The sequence below is a fragment of the Scomber scombrus genome, chromosome 9 (genome assembly GCF_963691925.1).
Source record: "Scomber scombrus chromosome 9, fScoSco1.1, whole genome shotgun sequence".
NCBI classification, from domain to species: Eukaryota; Metazoa; Chordata; class Actinopteri; order Scombriformes; family Scombridae; genus Scomber; species Scomber scombrus.
The window spans coordinates 6,571,250-6,592,750 of record NC_084978.1 but is presented as its reverse complement, the minus strand read 5'-3'; the positions used below and the strand labels follow the sequence as shown (position 1 = coordinate 6,592,750).

Here is a 21,501-nt window from a genome sequence, read left to right as displayed (position 1 = left end):
AAAAACTCCCCACTGGAATCATTGCTTCAAGCTTTCGTTTTCCCATTTAAAAAGACAACGACTTAAAAATCATAACCTGTGTCTTACTACAGTTAAACTATTTAAAACCACAGATATGGATTTCTTGTAACTTTGCATAAGTATAAGATACACTGTTTAGTAGTTGTGCAAAAACAAAGAAGTATTGGAAACTATAACAAGACTGTAACCAGTACAGTGAAATAAACAAAGTGTTTTAAAGCTCAAATACATGTGTAAAGCGCCAAAAAGGAAAGAAAGTCAATTTGATATGTCAATTTTTATCTGATGAAAAATATTTTCATTGTTTCATTTAACCAAAACCATGTCTTACCTTCAACTTAAGGCTTAAAGCTTTTGCAGTTTACCGTAACACATAAATATTTCATGTGATACCCATAAAAGTGTGGTTTTGCATTTTTTTTGTATTGTTACATAATCCTGTTATTATTGTATGTGAATGTAATATTATCAACATATAATTTTATTCCCTCTTTTTTTTTTTTACCACCCAAGACAAGCTTCAAGATTTGAAACATAGTTGTAACTTCATTATTTTGGGGAGAATATCTGCTACTGGTGTCACCACCAATGAAAGGATAAACTAAAAAAACAAAAGATGAAGTCAATGTACTCGTAGATATTATGAACATAATTCATTCATTGAGAATTAAAACTTTGATTTATCATTACCAGACAGAGGACTAATTATGATATAGAGATTTTTTATTCCTGTCCTTTGTCTGACATAAAAACCAGCTACCTCACCTACATGAGAGTTAGATTTTACTTTCCTCTTTGCTCTTACCGGATGTTATTTTAGCATTGATGAGACATTTTGATGCGTATAGACGCTGTGAATGTATTTAATTACATTTTGCTCATCCTTTCTTCTTTTCTATACATTTCTACAGGCTCATTTTTGTATCTTCTCTATTTTTTTGCTATTTTTGAGCAGCTTTATGTGTTTGTCTTGATATCTCAGCTGTTTTAATTCACTCTGTGTGGTAAATTTCAAAAGTGATTGATTAATGTGATTGCTAAGCAGTGTATAAGAATCAGTAAGACTGTTATTCTAATCCAAGTCTCTTTTTCCTTTTCCTTTTTCCCTCACACAACACAAAGAGACAGAGAGTAGTTACTTTATTTTGCAAACACAATCATTACAAGTTCTGTTTTGGAAGATTCACGACAGCCCAGTAGTTCTGTAATAACCAACCAAAGACCCTTGATGTAAGAAAACAAAGAAAGTGTAAATTAAAGAAGATGATACAGTATGACATGAAGGGAGAGATAATGAGAAAGTAGAGAGCATAAGACAGGTTAGCTGCTAATAGAATCATTGCTTTACGTCACATAAAGCCTTCAGATTGATGTCAAGAAAATCCCCGAAATGAGAAGACAAATCTAAACAAGCTCTCCATGCAGCATTTGTTTAAACATATGTGGAGCTCCAGGTAGGTGGAGCTTACTGCATCAGGACGGCTCAGGTATCAAGTAGGTTGTTGCTTAATGAATGACTTAGTAGTGTGACTTTACAATGACCATTTAACCTTTCTGGCCCTTGTATTTCTTGAAACAGACACAAAGACCTTTCACCTATGCACTATGCATACCAATCATGACATTTGAAAAATATATATTTTGCATCCAATAATGAATCATCCTAAGATTGTAGCATCTATTCTTTGAAATTAGTTGTTTTCCAGTAATATTTCTATAACTGGAAAAGGCGTCACAACTTAAAAATTTGGCCTTGATAGAATCAAGCGGCTTCTGCCCATTGGTGGGAAAGTGCTGATTAATTGTGTCGTAGCCCTGTGAGAAAGTACGCCCAGCGCAAAGCACTAATTATGGGCCCTGCCTGGCCGAGAGAAAAGGGGGCAAAACTCTCAACAAAGGCTCATCTCATATCTCAAGACAATGAGGAGCCAAGAGAATAGGAGAAAGGAGAAGTTAATGAGCTGTGTCACCTGGCATCTGTTGATGCTGCGACGAGGCCCGACTGGTGTGTTTGTGTGTCTGTGTGTGTGTGTGTTTGTGTACATGTGAGAGTTTTTATGTATGGGTACATGTTGTTTCTGTCGTCCGTGTAGCCGCTGTGGGTCCGATGATGTCACCCTTATGACACTGCAGGTAAAATCAAAAATCAATGGGAATTTGAAAAAATGTTTATAAACAAAAAGGTGGGTCAAAAAAACTTCACTTCCTGTGTGATGTGGGATTTTCTTTCAAAGAGAAACGGATACATAAAATTTTAGATTCTAGACTTCAAGTTTAGTATATGCAGTTTCATTCTTTGCAGCAACTCGTGGCTGATGTATAACCAAAATATGTTCCTCTGTCTATGTATTCTTCTACTGTTGTTACTATGTCAGCGTAAAATGTGTGTATTAATGAATTAATCCCTAAAATCCAAGGGTCTGGTCAGTGAAGGCGCAATTCCTGAGAGTTAAACCCCAGACTGTTGTAACCGCATTTGGGTAAAATGTGATGTGTGACTTCAAGAGAAAGATCTCTTTTCCAGACCTGAGAACAGGTTACATATATTATGTAAGAACTTTATATGTGATGTGACATAATGTTATAAAATGTTTATTATCGTTTCATAAGCAAAGGCAAATGTGTTATCCAAATGTGAACAGGAATCGACATACCATAAAGATATGCAACACTGGAGCCGGCTATCACTCCCAAATTGACTAACAGATCTTTAAGTACTCTACAAAAAACAGTTACATTTTAGTAAATATTCTTTCATTGATGTTAATATTCATTAGCCTTCAGTAGTATTTGTAAAAGAACAGATGTTGATTTATTCATGTGCAGTAGAAAATATGCAGAAAACACTTGTCTAAAAGTCAAACAGTTTAAGGATTGATAAGATTTAAAAAACAGATTAAAAAACTACTTTTGGCTTTAAGAGCCAATGAAATACCCATTATACCCAGTGGAATACCCACACACTTACTGTAAATTGTTTAAAGTGTTTTATACTTGTTTTATTGTATTGTTTGTTTAAAAAGATTATTAGGATAAACAGTGGTGTATTTTATTTTAACTGTAACTTAACTACGCATAATGCTTTTAACACATTACGTCACTTTTCAGTCGTGTTTGGATGAATTAGCCTCAGCAGATTTACAACGATATAATCTGCATTGTCCCCTATAAATAAAGAAACAATAAAGAATTAGGAATGAAATGGAATAAAGCTGACACACACTGCACCTACTGACCCTTTTTCTGACCGTTCTTCATAACAAGCTGACCGCATGTTGTTATGAGGAGGACACGGGAGAGGTCTGGCTTTCCAGAAACTGTATGTACAGTAAGCACATTTGTAATCCTGTAAAAACACTGCTCAGCCATGTGCACAAAAATACATTGAGAATCAGTGAGTGTTTCCCCTGCGGATTTCACAGTCATAAAAGGCGACCAGTCAACTGTGGTCTAGCATTTAGCATGAGTTAGACGGGCGGTAGCAGCAATCCTGTTTTGACAGTAAATGACGAGACGTGAAACTACATTTAACAGCAGAAGGTATATTCTAGCATGAACTCTGTTTTATTTGGCTTTGGAGTTTTGTTTTTCACTGACCTTGAGGGACAATTTCAGTAATATCCAGAGAGACAAAACTTGTATTATGTCTCAAAGAGAATAAATTTCTGTTGACATGGCTAATTGTTAAGTGTGTGGTTGCTGATCTCGAGGCCAAACAGCCACTTTTGGTTGTTCCACTAAAATTTGTATAACTTATTCAGAACCGCAGAGTTTCTCTCTACATTGACGGGTCATACTGTATCCATTGTGCACAGTTTGTGTGCTGTGATTTTCTAATAATAGAATATAAACTACTTGGCAAGCAGGACTGCATTTAAAGATTCCACCTCCTTTGAAAAGGGGACGGGCTTTGCAAAAGGGAATTCTATGTTTCATTTTGAAGTTATTGGTCCAGTTCCAAGACCATCTAGCCTCCAATGATCAAAGGTCGAGCCAGAGAAAAGCCTAGCGGGAGGCTTATGCAAAAATGTCGTCTCCTTATTGCGAATCGCCTGACACGTTGGAAACCCATCGCCGCTCGTTTAAATGTCAATATACCCAGTTGCTGTTTGGCTGTGCTTGGTCAAGTTTGAAGTATGTGGATAGTACAAAAAAAAAAAAAAAAGAGAGAGAAAAGCTTCTTGCTCACATAAATAGAATCTGAAGGGTTTCGAAAGTTGCATTGATTGAATTCCTCGACCATGTACACGGTTGATCTTAACTCCCATGGCCAAGTCTCGCAACTTTTTAAAACAATTTTTTAAAGACAGAGATGCAGAGAACAATATTTACGACTACGTTTATAAGAAAGAATGCCCAAAGAGTCTTTATTTCCAGCATATTTAATTTCGTCAAATGTTTATCTTGTTGTTAGGTCACATTTTCAATACATAATGTGGTCTGTGGTTGCTAAAAGTATATTTTTCCTCTCAATATCATCACTCTTATACAGAGGACACAACAAGCAGTTGAAGAAACTGAAGACAATATGAAGGAACATAAAACATTCCTTGAAATCCAGCTGTCCTCTCAGCTTCTTTTTTCATTGCACCCCCCCTGCTCCCTCTCTTCCTTGAGACAAGTCAGGAACTTCAGCGCTGATCCATTATGTTAATGGTGAATCACTGGGTCGCACATCAAGCAGTATGTTTCCACCTTTAAAAGCAGGTCAGACATCCAAAATCCCATGACAGAACGAAGGACTTCTGGGTCTATTGGAGGTAACTACCGGAGTGGAAGGGGAGGGAGGGTTGATAGCATCGCTAGGAATTTAAACAAAAGTATTTTTTTCTTCCTCAAAGCCGCCATCTTTCAGTCTGACGGTTACTGTAAACATCATTCCAGCACACGGCATTATAAGACATGCTACTCTGCATTCCTTTAGCGCTTTTAAAAGATGGAAAAATGTCTCAAATATTGTATGTTTACCAGCCTGGAGAGCGGAGCATTTACATCAAAGTAAGTTGTGTTTTAAGTGCTCAAAGGTTATGCAAAGAAACACCTCAGACCATGTTCTTCACTCTGATGCTTGACTGTCCTCTGTGCCACTCGCCAAAGCTGTGATGTGGATTATGATGCAACAACTTATCCAATTTCATTTAGTTATTGACACTGGAAAAAAAGGAGACATACAAGTGTAAAACTTTGTGTTTGTTTGCCAAAAACACTTTTTATAATTATGTAATGATAGTAATGTTTAAAAAAAGCACAAACTGTGAACTCTCAGTGCTTTTCACAGTGATATAAAAAGGCTTCAAAGATGTTGCAATAGGCCTTTCTCAATTTAAAACCACTGACCTTAAAAGCAGTCCTCACACTTTGAGTTTGTATATAAAAATGCATACCTTGGCAGTATGCAGAGAAGGGAATGTACTCTATGTCCAACCAATCGCTACCTGCAGCATTTCTCTTTTAGACAGTATGATATTCAACGTGCACATCATAAAATTCCAGTCTAAACTGGGACATAAAGATGATTTTACCTTTCTCCAGAGTGCAATTAAGACATAAAGAAGTTCTTTTTTAAAATATAGTCCTCATTTTATTAACAGAGGCCAAATAAAACTCATCACATTTTATTTACAAAGGGAGGCAATAAATATCTTAATAATAGTCATAAAATTATTTTTGCTTACATTTGTTTTAAAAAAATCATAAATGTGTCATGTTGTTAGTAGCAACTCATATAAAAACTTGCCAGTAGACAGGTGAATACATACTACTGGTGAAAAGAGGCTGGAGTTTGTCGTCAGTGAGAGAAGGAATGATAGAAGCACAGACTTTTCCCCTTTAGGATTTAAACACAAACTCTACCCGCTGTTCACTGGAAATGTTCCCTGAATCCTGGGCAAGCTGGTCGTCTGGGTTTTTTTAGGAGAAGTCTTAATTGTCAAATGTGGATGTATGAAGTGGTCAGAGGTGGATGAGCTACAGTATCCATGTCCGTGGATCACCGATCTGACCAACAAACACACACCGGGGGGGGGGGCTAACCTTTCTCAAGAGCATCTTTGAGACTTTCATCCAGTGAGAGTGAAAGGAGTGAAGATGAGCTCGCAGTCAAAATATGATTTTGGAAGAAATTTTTAAAAAAAACAACAACCAGGAAGAAGAAGAAGAGCCCAGTTCAGCTCAGCGTTGACTGAGAGGTGCTTGAGAGATTAACTTAACACAGACAGTCCGACTAGGTATGGATAAACAAAAAAGAACAAGGAGGTAGAGGAAGTCTTCATCATCGACCCCAAAATATTAGCTAGCTCACACTCAAAAGAATCAAGGCATCCTTTTCTGGAGCGACTGTGACACATGTGAGGAAGAGCTGTTTGAAACTGAGTCCAGTAGTGATTCATTTTCTAAGGGGAGTAGAAAGGGATTAACATCCATCTCCCAAAAGTAATGAAGTTGGAAGACTGTGTGGAATTATGAATCACATTAGCTGATACCTTTTTGTTTGTATTGTTTTGCGCGTGTGTGTCTGCATGTGTATGTGTGTGTTTAAACAAGACTACGGCCATGGCTGATGCCTGACTAGTCAAAGCATGTTGTGTTTTAGCTGAATCACAGGCTGCATGGAAATGTCAAGGAAATCACACAGTACTCGGAGCGCATTCCATCCACGAGTGAAGGCTAAGGTTGAGAGACATATGGAAAAAAAGGAGAGGAAGAGAAAAGAGAGAGAGACCTGTAAAATATTGCACTCAAAACTACACAGTTATCCCGGCAGCACAGTGTCACCTGCGACTGCCACCTCTCTCCGTTTCATCTCCATGGTGTCTGATTCCAGTGGAAAGTATGGGATCCTCGTTGTCAGGGGCAACACAAACAAAAACCGACAGGTATTCCAATAAATCTCTAGTTGGCTGATTTTTATAACATTGCGTCAGCTCCTGCTTCAGCCCCCATTGTCAAAAAAAAAAAAAAAAGAAAGAAAGAAAGTATGCCTTCAGCTTGCAGTTCAAACGTAGCTGAGGACGACGGCGACAGGAATTCTCTCAGAGGTCCTTTAGTTTATCCAGTATAAATAACATGACAGATGCGTTAGCACAATGACATCAACCCAGAAGAATCCAAGAGTCAGGAAATATTCAGTCATCCTGAAATACAAAAATAAAACATCTTTGACTTTTTTTGTTCTTTTAGTCTGTATTTCTTTAACAGAAATAAAGTCTTTAAGGTGATTCTTTTAAGACAAGAAGCTTGAGATTTTCATTTAGTGTCCCCAACCCACCCACCCCCGCCCTCCCGAGGAAAATTAGTGCTGCCCCATTGGTCCCATCAGTTCCTCTTGGGGTTGGGTTTTAATCGGCGAGCCCTTCGTGTCCGCTTAGTCACTGTGGTGAATCGAAACTCTTCCAGTGGGTCCACCCTACCCTTTGGGTGGCGCTTCATGAAATGGACTTCCTGTTGCCTCTGTGTGGTCCGCGAGCCTCTCTTGGGCCCTCCCTGTCGGTTGAAGCCGAGGTACCATCCTTTGTACTTAGCCGACACTAGAGCTGTGTAGTTGTTCTCCAGGAATTCCTCGACAAAGACGCACTCCTGCTTCCTTCCATCGGGCTGAAAGGAGGAACAAATAAGTCATTAAGTAATCATTAACATAGCTGCATGGCATTTTTTTCAACTATCAATCTGGCTTCTTTCCATTGCAGAAGTGCAAATCTGCCGCATCGTGGTCTCTTTTTCCGTTGTGGTTTGATATAAAATAATGGTGAAATTTGAAACACTGGTCAGCAAGCATCTCATTCTCACAGGTTTTTAACATCTAAAAAGTTATCTAACAGATACCTCTGGGCAGATAAAACATGACTGAAGGGTGGCGTAGCACAAAGTTTGAGTCTGGTTGAAAATAAAACCTGGTTTAAATCCAAGTTCTCACTAGTTAAGAGTTAAACCTGAGGTCGTGCCTTTTCACGCATCTTTTATTGGTTGGAGAAAAGAATTACCTAATTTTTCTGAGCGCAGAGTGCATAATTAATCATATCTTAAGTTAGAGACCTACTTAAACCCTTATCAAAAACCTTTTTTGCTAGTGATACGATTCTAGTAAAATATGTTATTTAAATATACAAATATAGAATAAATACTCCAACATTTGGGGAAATACGCTTATTTGCTTTACTTTGCCAATGTAATTTCCTGGTATTAAAGACTGCATGTAGCCAGAGTTAGCAACAGTAGGAAACACCTAGCCTGGTTCTTCCAATAGGTTATAAAATATGCTTATGAACGTCTCTAAAGTTAACTGATTAACCAATCAACATCTAAAACCACATGTATTTGGGGTGCAAAGTCCCCCATGTTGCATTTCTTGCCCACCTGTACCTACCCAATTATGCTAAACTGCACTATCCATCCGACAATATTAATTTTCCAACAAAAAGAAAAAAAAACTGTTGGTTTGGGGGTTTTTTTTGCAATTGTGCTTACATTTGAGATTATGTAGATAAAACCTGTTTTAGTACATAATTGTATTTTAGCAGCCGAATTTAAGAGGAAGAACATCAACCATAAAATCTCGCACATAGCAGTGAGATTAATCACGCAATTAAGGGTGACCCCGCGAGTAAAGAATTGTTTGCATTGTTGGCATTTGATAAATAAGTACATAAAGAAAGCATCCAAAAATAATAATCTTTCCTTGATGGATTACCAAACCCTTGGAGAGATTATAAAAACAAGTGATGGCTTGCTGTAATGGGTGAAAGGTGCGCTGAAAGGTCGCTACATACATCAGTAGCAGGGATATTAAAAGTATTAAAATGAGCGCTTTTGCGATTGTAGATGACTGATGCGACCCCTGAGGGTTAATATGAGCGGTTCTCTTGTCACATAGTGATATTGCCATTTTTACCCTGTAAAAGTATACGTCTCCAACCGTGTTTAACGTCTAGTTCTCCTGTGAAAACTGAATGCCCCCCATTTAGTTTGTTGTGGCTACAGAGCTGCTCTTAATCAAAGGAAAACTTTCCAGTGTCAAGCTAACAAAGTTTAAAGATTGCACCTGACTGACAACAGACTTCATAGGAACTGTTTCTAGTTCCAGTGAAGTCTGTAGCAGCACGACAACATGTTGGGTGTGATACATTTCACAAATATGAATCTATATTTAAATCAACATTACATCATAGGATTCGGAGTAAGTCAGGAACATGATTTTTTTTGTGTTTTGGGTGACATGATTGTTTGTAAATCTCGATGCCAACACCAGTGAGTCTAACTGATTCTGTCGACATATCTGTGATTTATAGTAAAACATATTCTTCATCATTAATCAAATGATTAAATAATCCTACAGTGGTTTTAAGGGGGACGTCAAAGATTTGTTTTTTTAAATGTACGAGGCCCCTGCAACTTAAACTCAAAATGCATTTTTCTAACGGATGACCGTGATGAGAGAGTGAAAACTTTTGTGTGAATTACGGCAGCCCCACCGACGCTGACAGAATGACTTATTAATGCAACACAATCACACGTGCGCCTCCAAAAATATCAACTTCTTTTCCACATTGAAGCGGTCGTCTGCGGAGTCACATGCAGTCATCCCGCGCTTGTGGCCACCTGGTGTGACTAAGTGATATAATTGCAATGGCATTCCTCCTAAGTGACCATTAGTCTCTCAATGCATTGTGGTGATTGCAGTCTGTAATTGACTGATCGAGTGTCAAAGGAGTAGGCCGATTACGTAATGGAAGAATGGCTGTGAGTTATCAAAAGGGGTTTTGTTAGGGTGTACAAAAACAGCAGGAGAAAGCAGATCTGACGCTGCGTTCAGTGCAGCCTGGATCAAGCGCTCCCTTTAAAAACAGCCATTCTGATATTAGAAATCGGCTATTTAATCTAGTGAGTGAAACATTAGAGCTTTTTTTTCTAAAAGTATCATGTTATCTTAATCATTTACAACCAAAAGATACTCACCCTTCCAACTACTTTCCCTTTCTTGTTCATGCAAATATAATGATCGCTCTCTTTTCCTTTTATTCGAATGTGGCTCCCAAAGGTTTCTGTCTCGACGACAAGAAGAGCTGGAAAAGAAAAAAAAAAAAGTAAACTCAGTTAGGGTCATGTGTATGTTTTTGCAATATACAGTATATAGAGTGTATTTAAGGATACCCATACATTTAAACAAATCAGAAGTATGCTTTTTCCATTTATGGTGGACATTTTCAGGGCTCCTGTACATTTTTTCAAAGACCTGAAAATCATCTGATTTAATTTCCAGTCCCAAACAGAACAAATAATGCACCATTGATGGGGTACAACAGAGGTTTTCGAGGCATTGAACTTTGTAAAAAAAAAAAACACTGGGCAAAAGGTAGTGAGAAAGCTAATTAGGACTACTTTGTACACCTTAACATTTTATTTATTTATTTTTGGATGTTTATCACCAACGTAAATTGTACCAGAGCTTAACTTCCTTTGCAGGAAATAGGTGAAAATCACAAACTGACAAATCTCTGTAAAATCCATCTATAGCCTCATGTGATTTTGGGCTATATAAAAAAAATATCTTGACTGGTCACACTGCAAATATTACCTGAACATCACTGTCTTTGTGAATGTGGGAAAATATGATGTTTTTGCTTGTTTTCTAGCAAAAAATCAACACAGTGTGATGAGTTTTGGGTCTCCAGAGCAAATCATTCAAGTTCTTTAAAGGGGATATAAAGTGTAATATCACTACCGTTCTTTATATAACACCATATATGCACTAAAACAACAATGCCACCGTCACTTAAACCTGACACAGCAGTAATCCACTCTCAAGACGCATCATGGCGGCTCTTTTATTTTTCCGACTCCCCCCACCCCCTCTTTTCCCAAATGTTAACCCCTGCGAGGTCACCTTTGTCTCAGCTCGCCCCTCAACCAGCAAAGAGATCTGCCAAACATTTGTGGAGCGGTTATGTGCCCCTCAGGATTAGGTTTCAAGTTCCCTTTAGTCCGTGCTCACTCAATCAAAAAGTTAAGATGATCCATTTGTTTAACACACAGGGCCATTCAGTAGCGCTCAAGGGAGCAGAGGAAGAATAGGCGTAGGGGATGGGATAGGCTCAGGGCAAAAGTCCCTCCCCTCCCCTCTAACCCCCAAACCTTGGAAGGAGAGTGGGATGTAGAAAACCTGTCTTAAAGGTGAAACTGGGGGGAAGGAAGAAGTTATTCCTGCTCTTGCTCTTCAGAGATTGTTGTTTAATTAGAAGCCGCAACACAGAATAACTGACTTTTCTTAATCAGTGGAAAGACCGATCAGTCATGGTTTTTAAGAAGATATTTTAGCTCTACAAGTCAAATCAGGGGTCATTTTAACCACTAAGGCTTTGTCACTATGAGCTAGTTTTGCATGGAGGCCTAAAATTCAACCTCAGGTATGAAGCTTCAACCAAGAACATCAGATAAAAGAACATTTCCCTCCCTGATTTTGTCCATAACCCTGTCCAAATCCTATCTTTATTCACTCAGGCTAAACCATTGATGGTTTAATCTTTAAAAATAAAGAATATGGCAGCTGCAGGCTACAAGCAAACTTAATCGGATCTTTGAGTCATAGCTCCACTGAAACACAAACACTGGAGGAATCTCGCTGTCATCAATACCACTAACAAGTGGCATTTATTTTACAAAGGAGGGAATGTGGTGCCTTTATTTACAGTGTAAGCACTTCAAAACCATAATCCACATAATCTGCGTCCTTAAAGAAATCTGTAAATGCAGGAACACTACACTTCAATAATCTTTTGGAAGCTCTCTTGAGTTCAGGAGTCTTACAGGCTGCTCTGTGCTTACATTAAAATAACAACTAAGTCTAAAACATGGAAAAAAGGTGATTTTATAACATCCTGAAGCTAATATCCTTAAATGTGTCAGCGGTCACACAAGTGCTGCTCTGTATATCATTTCTGGGTATTTTTGGATATCTTATAAACCGACTTTATTTTTCAGAATCCAAAGGTGACCACAGGTAGCACATAAAAGGGTAGACATTTTACAATATCTGATTAATATTCTGACCCAAAATCCCACTTCCAACACCTCTTTAATCTACCCTGCACTACAATAGGAAGTCATGGTGCCTTTACAGCTTTGTTTCTTCTCCTGAGGGGGCAATGTTCTGCTTCTTGTGGAGGAAACATTGGTGTAAAATGAACAATGTGGGGCCACGGACATTAATCGACCTCTGCATTTAGTCACCTGTCAAAAAAAGGGCTGGATACTCCTGCTTTAATTCCAGATTGCATCTTTTATCAGTTTAAAAGCCTTTGCGGCAACCCATCATCTGCTCTCAGTGGACAACGGGCATCATTTATGATGGACTGCTCTGGAAAAGGATTGTTCTAGTCTCTTTAAAATAATGAATATGCTACACTAATACCTACAAAGATGATAACTCTCCCTACTTTAGCTGCACAGATATACAGCTGAACATTGAGGTCATTAAACTCCACAGCACAGCAACATATTTCTTCTGTGGTGGGTTTTGTGGCCCTTTGCTGTAAAGCTGAAGTGACTATGAGTGGATTAAAGTATGGAGAATATCTTCCTGAGCTTTATTAGTGAGTGCAAAGGAGTTCACAGGTGCCAGGTACTGCAGCTGGATGGGTAGGAGGAGGAGGAGGAGGACGGGGAGTGGGGGGGGAGGGAGGAGGGTAGAATTGGCAAAGCCTCATGGGAAAAATTGGATCTGCTTCTACTCAAGCTCTAACAAGCAGTGAGGAAACTTCGCCTCGGCGCATCTGTGACTGAACACACTCACTCAGAGGCATTCAAGACCAGCAATTTTAGGGCCGTGAGTCAGCTGTTATGAGCAAAATATCTGCAGCAAAGCACAACACAAGTCCGGTTGTTTTATGTTTGTACCACTGCATCAAAGAGAGTTTCGCTGGCCATCAATTTACTCATCCTGCCGTATGTTTGGTTTTTGAACAGTCCCACAAAGAAAGCAGAGATGTTATATTCATGAGTGAGAGCAGCTCAAAAGCAAATGCATCTGAAAATGTTGAAATCAGCATATGAAACTCACTATTTAAAACATTTTTGTCCAATGAAAGTTAATTATTAACACTAATATGTCGGCACATGGTACTTTTACAGTGCTTGACTGTACAACAAAATTGTCCTGGTGACCCACATCCAACATTTGGATATGACAATTGCAAACCATTGTCTACTTTAAGATTATAGATTTAGTTTGAACTTTCTCTTGATCTCTCAAGTTCAACGATAATATATAAGGTTTTTTAAGACACTCACAGTCCCATTGCCTGTAAACACCTACATTTTCTGATCAATTGAGTGAGACTTGAGAGAGCTGAGCTGAATGATGCCAAAGGGTTTCATGCTACATTACCTTAAAAGCTCATAACCCAAAACTCAAAAGAGAACAAAGAAGAATATTTTGAAAACGGGAATTATGGACAACTCAGTTTTTGTGTGTATTCGGCATTCTGACAAAAAAATATTCACATCCTTCAAACTGAAAATACGTATAGATTTGCTCTGGATACCCAAATACTGCAGTAAACGTCCACTGCAAAGTCAGCAATTTCAACATGTTTCCATCCATACAACCAGTACTTGTTGGCTTTCAGAAGTCACCATCCACTCTTGCGCCAGCCAGACACATGGCATGGAAAATCACCTCCAAACAATGGGTAGTTAAAAGGAAGAGTAGCTGTTGGAGTAAGAAAAAAACCCTCAAGAAACACCTACTTCTGGCTGGCAGTTGGTGGTGATTTCTCATCCTGTTATAACAGACCGCTATCAGTTTGAGCGGACTAGCTAAAGTGTCAAGTGAGATGCACAGGAATTCTCCCATACCATACTTGCCCCCATCATCTCCGTTGGCGTTGATTTTTTTCCCCAAGATCTGGACATGCTTCCCCGTGGTTCGGCTGTACAGCTGGTAGATCCGGACTTGCCTCCGGCTCAGGTCGTCTGGGTTCCTCGTGTAGTTCTCGATATAAAACCTGAAATCAGCAGAAGTCTGCTGGGATTCCTGCAAAGAGTTGCGAGACAGGAGGAAACAGAGTGAGACAAACAGACAGACAGAAGACGAAGAAACACAGACAGAAAGACAGACAGTGAGAGATCGTCACGGCACAGGTGTTGATAGTAATGTGTGCTGTTGCTTTTATGGGCTCTGTGTCAAAAAAAATTGTGCTTCAGGGCCTAAAAACTGAGATAACAACCTGGAAATTGTGGCTGTGGCATTTTAGTGTTTCTCCCCTTGCTTTTAAACTGGAGATTTTATATGCACCACGTTTACAAGCTGCTAACTATGCTACATGACGTGTTAATGAAGTCCCAGTTTGAGTAAAAAACCTCACAGAACAAGTGCAAAACCTATAGTGCAGCCTTATGCTTCTTTGTGTTGAGACAGCAGTATACTATGTGCTTCGGGCGATATTGAGAAACCTGTACTCCATTTCCACAAGCAAGCAAGCAAGCAAGCCACTAGCAATTATACACCTGAAGCATCCAGACCTGTTGCACTATCATCAAACAAATATCTGCCTGCAGGCGAAGTAGGGTCCATAAATTAGGAAACGCAGCAGACGGAAGACAAGACCGAGATGGAAAGAGGCATCTTGTACCACAAAAACACTCTTGTAGAGAGAATTTTCGATCAAACTGTTCAAACCCACCTTTCACAATTCACCTGTCGGATGTTCACGAGTCACCTTAGACCTCACATAAAAACGGGGAAATCGCGGACTTCAGCGGCATGTCAGAAAAGCAACTGTGTCACCCAACATATGGAACGGCGAGAGGAAACGTATACTTTCAGAAGCCCTGGAATCTCCGCTCACGCCAAGATCCCATTTCCCCAGCTGTATGGTGTGGTAATTGCACAGTAATGGCTTTTTATGTGGCTGTTCTCAGGTGGCTAATTATATACACATTACATACCCCAAAGTCCTTGTTATTCTTACTTCAGCAAATTAATGACATCTAGCAAACATGATGGGAAATTGCGGCTACAGTAGAACAAAAACTCAAAAAGGGAAACAAACAAGTTTTGGCGAGTGCAAACCCTGTTGAGGTTTTTTTTTGCACCAGGTGTCATACAAGTTGTTCCCCAATTCAGGCATCTAATCCTTTACAGGATGGAAAACCTGAATTCTGGGTTGGACCTCCACCTTCCTTCCAAATTAGATAATTTAACTTCACAGAAATCAAAACTAAAAGTATGTGGGCATCAGCTGTTTAGCTTTTATCGTAAAATATGTCAGATTTATCAGAAGAACATCGGCCTCAGATTGTGGCCACAAGACTGTGGGAGTCTTAAATGGGACTAAACTTGTTGACTTGTTATGACGTATACGGCCCAGAAATGTGGACCTCGGAGGATCCAGCCCCCGAACAGGGACACACAGCTTCTGTATCTTGACATTTAGGAAGCACGCCCATAATGTTGCTTTTGGCATCAGGCAGTGGGGGAAGTGAGACCATATATCTAAGGCGGGATGTCCAACCGCTTTACCTTCTGATGAACAGATTTGTGGTCTCAATGTTTACTTCAAGGCATCAAAATGTATTTAAACCTTCTAATAGTGGATTCTTGTGGTTGCTTATCTGCCTGCCTGATAGGGATTTTCTTATGGCCAATATTTTCCCATAGTATAAATTTGCTTTTCTTAAATCATAGGTAGCATGGCAATAAACTATGCCTTTATTATCTGTGTTTTTTTCTCCAGGTCTTTCTCATGCCATGTAAGTTCTCCAACATGCAACACAACCTGCATGAGACTGCATGGTCATAACAACCACGTGACACCTTTTTTTCACAACATAATGGCAACAAAATGAATCAAAACCAGTATTTTCAGATGCCTTGTCAACCGGTTCCTCAATCATATAAACTCAACCAGGACTGGGGAGTCAAACAGGATATTTTTACAGCTTAACTGCATGATGAGACACAGATACAGTACATCAGATCAAGGGTATTTACAACCTAACAAAACTTATTTCGCTCTACATCTTGAAATTAAAGGGGTTTTGATACATTACAACCATATCCACTGTGCATTTTTAAAATGCTCCACACACCAAAATGTGTCTGTCTGGTGGGTGTTCACAAGGAAACATCCAGCATTTCTGAGATGAGCAATCAGCAAGAGCACCCAAAGGAAGAAAAGTAACTACAGGACTTATCATCACTAAAAAATCTAAGGAACAAGATGTCATAGTACTGCTCAAAATGTATGACAACACACCTCTGGGGAATGCAATGTAAAAAAATGTGGCAATGATGTTCCAAAAAATGTTGAAGTATAGATTCAACATGCGTTAAAAAAGGGTGCATCCTTTTCCAAAGAAACAAACATCAGCATCATCTGTTGTCAGCTGTCTCGAAAGGATCCTCAAAGCTGACGGGTTGGGGGGGGGGGGGGAGAACCCGAACACACAACAAAAACGTGGCCTAACTGGGCTGCTGAGGGATTTATCCCAAATCTCCCCATCTCTAAACAAACATAAAGGTGTGTTTGGTAGACAGTTGCATTTCGCGTCAGGGGAAAGGCAAGCCTAAGCACATGGCTGAGGTGAACGCTAGCGACAACACTTTTTATCACGCTGTCTCCTTTCTTCAAAGACACAGCATGAAAACGGATATTGTTGAAACTTCAAAAGTCTGGCGCTCATCTTCACCGAGGAAGCTTAGTTGTCGCATCCATCTAAGATACACCTTGCTATCTGCTTGACACACACAGACAGGGTCTCACACACACACACACACACACACACACACACACACACACACACACACATGTTGGCAGTGCATTCAAAGTGAACTTCCAACTGTGGTTGCTTCTGTTGTTTTTCCTCACAACCACAGCATGACATGTAAAAGCCATTAGCTGTACGTAGCAGCACTGGGAAGCAGAATGGGCCAACAACATGGAAAGGCAATGAGACAGGAGACATTAAAGGACCTTTCCCGCATTTTCTTCTTGATTATCTTAGTATGATCTTTAGACTGAGAGCACTCAAAGAGCAACAGTGCATCCCCTTTGTTTGATAAAAGCCTTTATCTATGATCTGACTTTTTTTCTGAAGCACAACAACCATGCAAATCACAAATTAAAACAGCAAGAAAAAAAAACAAAACAGGAAATGTCATTCACCAGTCTCCATCATGCATCCGACGGGCCACATTTTGTATGGACTTCATCTTGTCTTATATGTGAGGAGTGGTCAGTCGACACTAAAGCTTTGTTTGTACCAGCTCTGTGGAATAATCAGAGCACATAGACTTACATAACATTGTAGTTTCTTTTTTTGGGGTTTGGGATTTTATTTTATTTTTTATTTTTTTCTCTCTCTGGCCAATAAGAATCCTGGACCAGAAAATGTACTCCAGAGGTAAATCTTCCTTGAAAGGGACTAGATGAGTCTGACCAGCACTAAGTCAGAAATAAAATTCATTTTAAAAACAGATTTCCCTCCTATAAAGTTTTTTTTGTGCCATATGGACAAATTAGACATCTGTATCTTGGTAAAATTCAGTACATTATATAAAATATAAATCTGTTTTTTGTCTATCAAGGATATTAAAATATAATTACTTAAAAACTTCACCTTAAATATGGCCAATTTGGGGATGCTAATGTGGAAGAAAAAGGACCCCAGATGAAAATAGCAGATTAAACCTAAATGTATCGTTTTCTGGCAATTGATCCTGTTTTTGTTTTTTTTTTAAATATCTCTGATCATAACAGTGAGAAATTAATTCAAAACAACAACAGCACAACGCAGAGGCTATTATGATCAAACACGTCATGCCAATAAAGTGATCAGATAGCTTTATGAGAGTGAAAGCTGTTCTCTGCATCTTATCTGAATCACAGCGGCGCAGTCAATTAGGTGAGTGGATGCCTGCAAATCATTACTGTTCAAAGTGAGACGCGACTAATAAAAAAACTGAGGCAACAGGCACCAAACGAGCCCATCTGTTCAAAGAACAAGTTTTAACCATGGGGATCAAAATATTTATTACATTTCTGTTGTAAAAATACTGAAGCTGCTACTTGAAATCTAGATTTTAAAAACTGGTTTTATTATTTTCTTTTCTTTTTTTCTTTTTGTAGGTTAGTCCGATTATAAAATTGTGACTTCAGATTAGAGTTTCGAACCGAATAGCCAATCGTATTTATTTATCGCTGCAAGGCTGCTATAATTAATGCAGGGGGGTTGTAAAGTTTCTAGTAATGAGTTTGGTGACTGCATGATACATTTGTGGTGCTTTCCCCATTTGGTATCATCCTGCTACAATTAGTTTTCTCAATAAATGTATTGAATTTAAATTTTTATTGTAATATTCCTGTGTAACTTCCTTTTTTTGTTGTGGCACAAGTGAACCTATTTCTGACATCAGCCCTAAATAATACGGATTGGTGTTAATGTAATTAGTCAATCCGGTGCTTATTTTATTGTGAACCCCCCTTTAAAAAAAAAAAAAAACTATACCCGTCATCATGATCACAATTAAAACGTTGCACAGTAGCACTCAAACACACACACGCACACACACACACAAAGAATTGAACGTGAAAGTAAACATACCTGTAGCTGGAAATAGAGTACCAGAAAATGTAAACACCTAAGTGGAAAGAGAGGGAGAGAGAAGGGAGGAGGGGAGTGAATCACACAGGCAATTACATGAAGAATAAACGCAGCCTACCTGGGGTGACAGCAATGCGCAAATATGAAGCTTTTGGCGACTTCTATTGGTAAGAATGCATGATTTAATGTGCAAAGGCAAACAGAGATGTGGAACACTTACAGGTATATGAACCTCGAAGGCAGCAGCGACATCTTGGCTTGCAGAAATACACCTGAAATACACCTGCTTCCACAGATTTAGAGCCCCAGGAAAGGTTGGCGAAATCGCCCCCTCTCTCCTCGCTTTCGCTCCCCTGCGCGTCCTTTACGCACACAACTCCGGGGGTAAGTAGGAGATTGAATCCCAGTGTAATGATAGATCACTGGAGAGCAGCAGAGTCACGGAGTGCAACATTAGGTGCTTCCTTGTTGGGGGGAATTATCCAGAAGGTTATTTTTGTCTCAGCTCAGTCTCCTCCGCTCCCCGAAATACCACAACGTCTCCGTAAATCGGTGCCAAGCGTGGAAAGGATTCAGTACTCGACCTCTCTATAAAAAAATCCCCTCGCTCAAAAGAATATCCTTCGAGTTTTGCGCACCTATAGGGGCCAAGTTGCCCCAAAATCCAAGTCTGCTGCTCCAGAGATCACAGACTCCTCAGCTCCGTCCGTACCTGCGGGGGATTTCTACACCTTGCATGGGTCATTTTATTCTACCAAGTGCTGCGATGGGGGGGAAAAAAGGAAAAGCGGTGGATAATATAACGCCCTTCCAAACACAAAAAAGTCGCTAAAAGTGGACAAACAAACTTATCCAAGCATACAAAAAGTTGTGTTTTGTCAAAGAAGCGGTGTGGAAATCGCAGCGGCAGCAGCAGCGGATCCCTGGAGAGGTTTGGGGGCTGATGATGGCGCAGCAGTGCCTGTCAGTGGTGTTTGTGCGTCTGCGGCTTGAGATTTGGGCACAGAGAGGCTTTTTTGTTGTTGGTGGGTGGAAACATGTCAGCGGTTTGCACCTGATAGGGTAATCTCGGAGAGACCATCAGTTTGGAGAGGGTTTTTTCCTCTCGGTGGGCAAAGCGCTGCGCAGAGAAGATCTTGAACAAGGAGATTAATTGCTGTTTTTATAATTTATTTACTTTAAAATACGATTCATTCCTTAAATAAATTAGGACATTATTTAATTGTTTTTCAAATATGGACAAAGACATCCTGTTTATAACAAAACAACAGTATAATTAAAGTTATAGACTGATATGACCAATTTTTGTTCATTTATCAGAGTTTATGCGACCTAAATTAACTGTTCTCATCCAAGATATGGACATTTAACTTTGTTTTAATTCAATGTATGTTCATAGCATTTGCTTTTTGTTAATTTTTGTACTATTATAATTAAATTGCTTAAATTGTGTGATAGCCTACAACACAGGCTTAATGCGTTTCGAAAGATACAGAAACTGCGTCTCCCTCTCTGTTATTTGGGCTTTTTAAACTGTTGCTGGTTTGTGGATTGGCCTCGGCTCTCCCAGACAGTATTCAAATGCAGGTTGTTGTCGAACTCGATTTTTTTCAATAATGTGCTATAACTTATCCCGCATTTAAATGAAAGAGAGGTGTGAATGTGTTTACGAGCGCTTCAGAGTTGGCAGCAGTAAAGTGAACCCACATCCTTGCTGCCATTAAAAAAAAAAGAAAGAAAGAAAAAGAAAAACCTTTGTGGTTCGCCTTTATTGTCCCATTAAAACTGGATCCTCGGCATTCCTGCCCCATTGATATTCAAAATGATCCCAAATGATTACATACATAACTTCCCATGTTGGGGATTTCAAAGGGCCTCCTGCAGTGACTTTAGTAGGAAATGAAAAAAGTGTTTAACTGAGAGCTCCTGCTGCTGACCAACACCAGGCAAACAGGCAGCAGAATAAACAAAAATACATTGTATTATTTGGAAAAACATTGTTTTTATTCTAAAGAATGCATTTGAGTGTTTGGTTTATAATGACAAGATGAGCCACAAAACCAGCTTATATGTTGTCTGCAAGTAAAATGTTGATGAAGTGGGTTGATGTGGGTTTACCTTGTTATTCATGGCGGTCTGTCTATCAAGAAAGCTTGATCCTGTCAACCACAGTGCAGTTTAATAATCCCTATAACACAACTGATGGATAATGTCATTTAAAGTAAGACTAATTTAGCCTTGTCTGCCTAGAGGCAGGGAAATCACAGCAAAATGAGAAAGTTATCCAGAAAGATAATTTGATGATTTCTTTACAAATGCATGACTTAGCTGCTGCTCACCACAGATAAAGATTTCCCTGGAAGTGCGTTCATTTTACTGTTGAACGCACTCTTGACAACTGATTTACAGAAGACCACACCGACTGTGATAGACTCAGCAGTGCGGAGTCACTCATCGCCTCTCAAGCACATGTTTGTGACAAACTTCTCGGAGCATGACTGTAAATCCACAACTGAGAGAAGAGAGAGCAGCAGCAGTGTTGGATGTGACCACCTGAGGCCCTGTTCACACCTGGCATTAACATGCGTCTTGGAGGAGGAAACATATCTACGCTCGTGGCAAAAGGGAAGGCCCCTGTTCTGTTTTTTTGTGACTTTTATCATTTTGCCTGTCTGTCTGAGTGTGGGAAATCAACATCAGCCCCAAGCCAAAAGTTTGGCTGGTTCTGCCAGTCACTTTGGCAGCTGACCAATCAGGAGTCAGCGGGAAAGATTTATTCTTGAAATGTAAAATAATGATTATAATTGAAGCAAAGCAGACTTTAAATGACTTTTCTGCTCAGGCTGAACATAGTTACACTGCTAAAAAGATTTATAATGAACT

At 39.3% G+C, this 21,501-nt stretch overlaps 1 protein-coding gene across 1 annotated transcript; it reads right to left on the bottom strand.

Moving 5' to 3' along the window:
* Positions 1-7,335: 7,335 nt before the first annotated feature.
* fgf24 (fibroblast growth factor 24) lies at positions 7,336-18,870 on the bottom strand. The gene is made up of 5 exons (XM_062425442.1): positions 18,839-18,870; positions 18,619-18,655; positions 13,870-14,047; positions 9,973-10,079; positions 7,336-7,614 (listed from the first exon to the last, which is right to left on the bottom strand). The coding sequence occupies exons 1-5, from the start codon at positions 18,868-18,870 to the stop codon at positions 7,336-7,338; spliced, it is 633 nt and encodes a 210-aa protein (XP_062281426.1).
* Between the last annotated feature and the right edge of the window lie 2,631 nt (positions 18,871-21,501).

What these genes read in the sequence shown, in the direction of transcription:
- fgf24 (XM_062425442.1), bottom strand. Translation starts at nt 18,870, where the DNA reads ATGTCGCTGCTGCCTTCGAGGTTCATATACCT. An exon ending in CCTTCGAGGTTCATATACCT is followed by an intron (nt 18,656 to 18,838) that starts GTAAGTGTTCCA and finishes CTTTCCACTTAG; the next exon opens with GTGTTTACATTTTCTGGTAC. An exon ending in TACTCTATTTCCAGCTACAG is followed by an intron (nt 14,048 to 18,618) that starts GTATGTTTACTT and finishes AACTCTTTGCAG; the next exon opens with GAATCCCAGCAGACTTCTGC.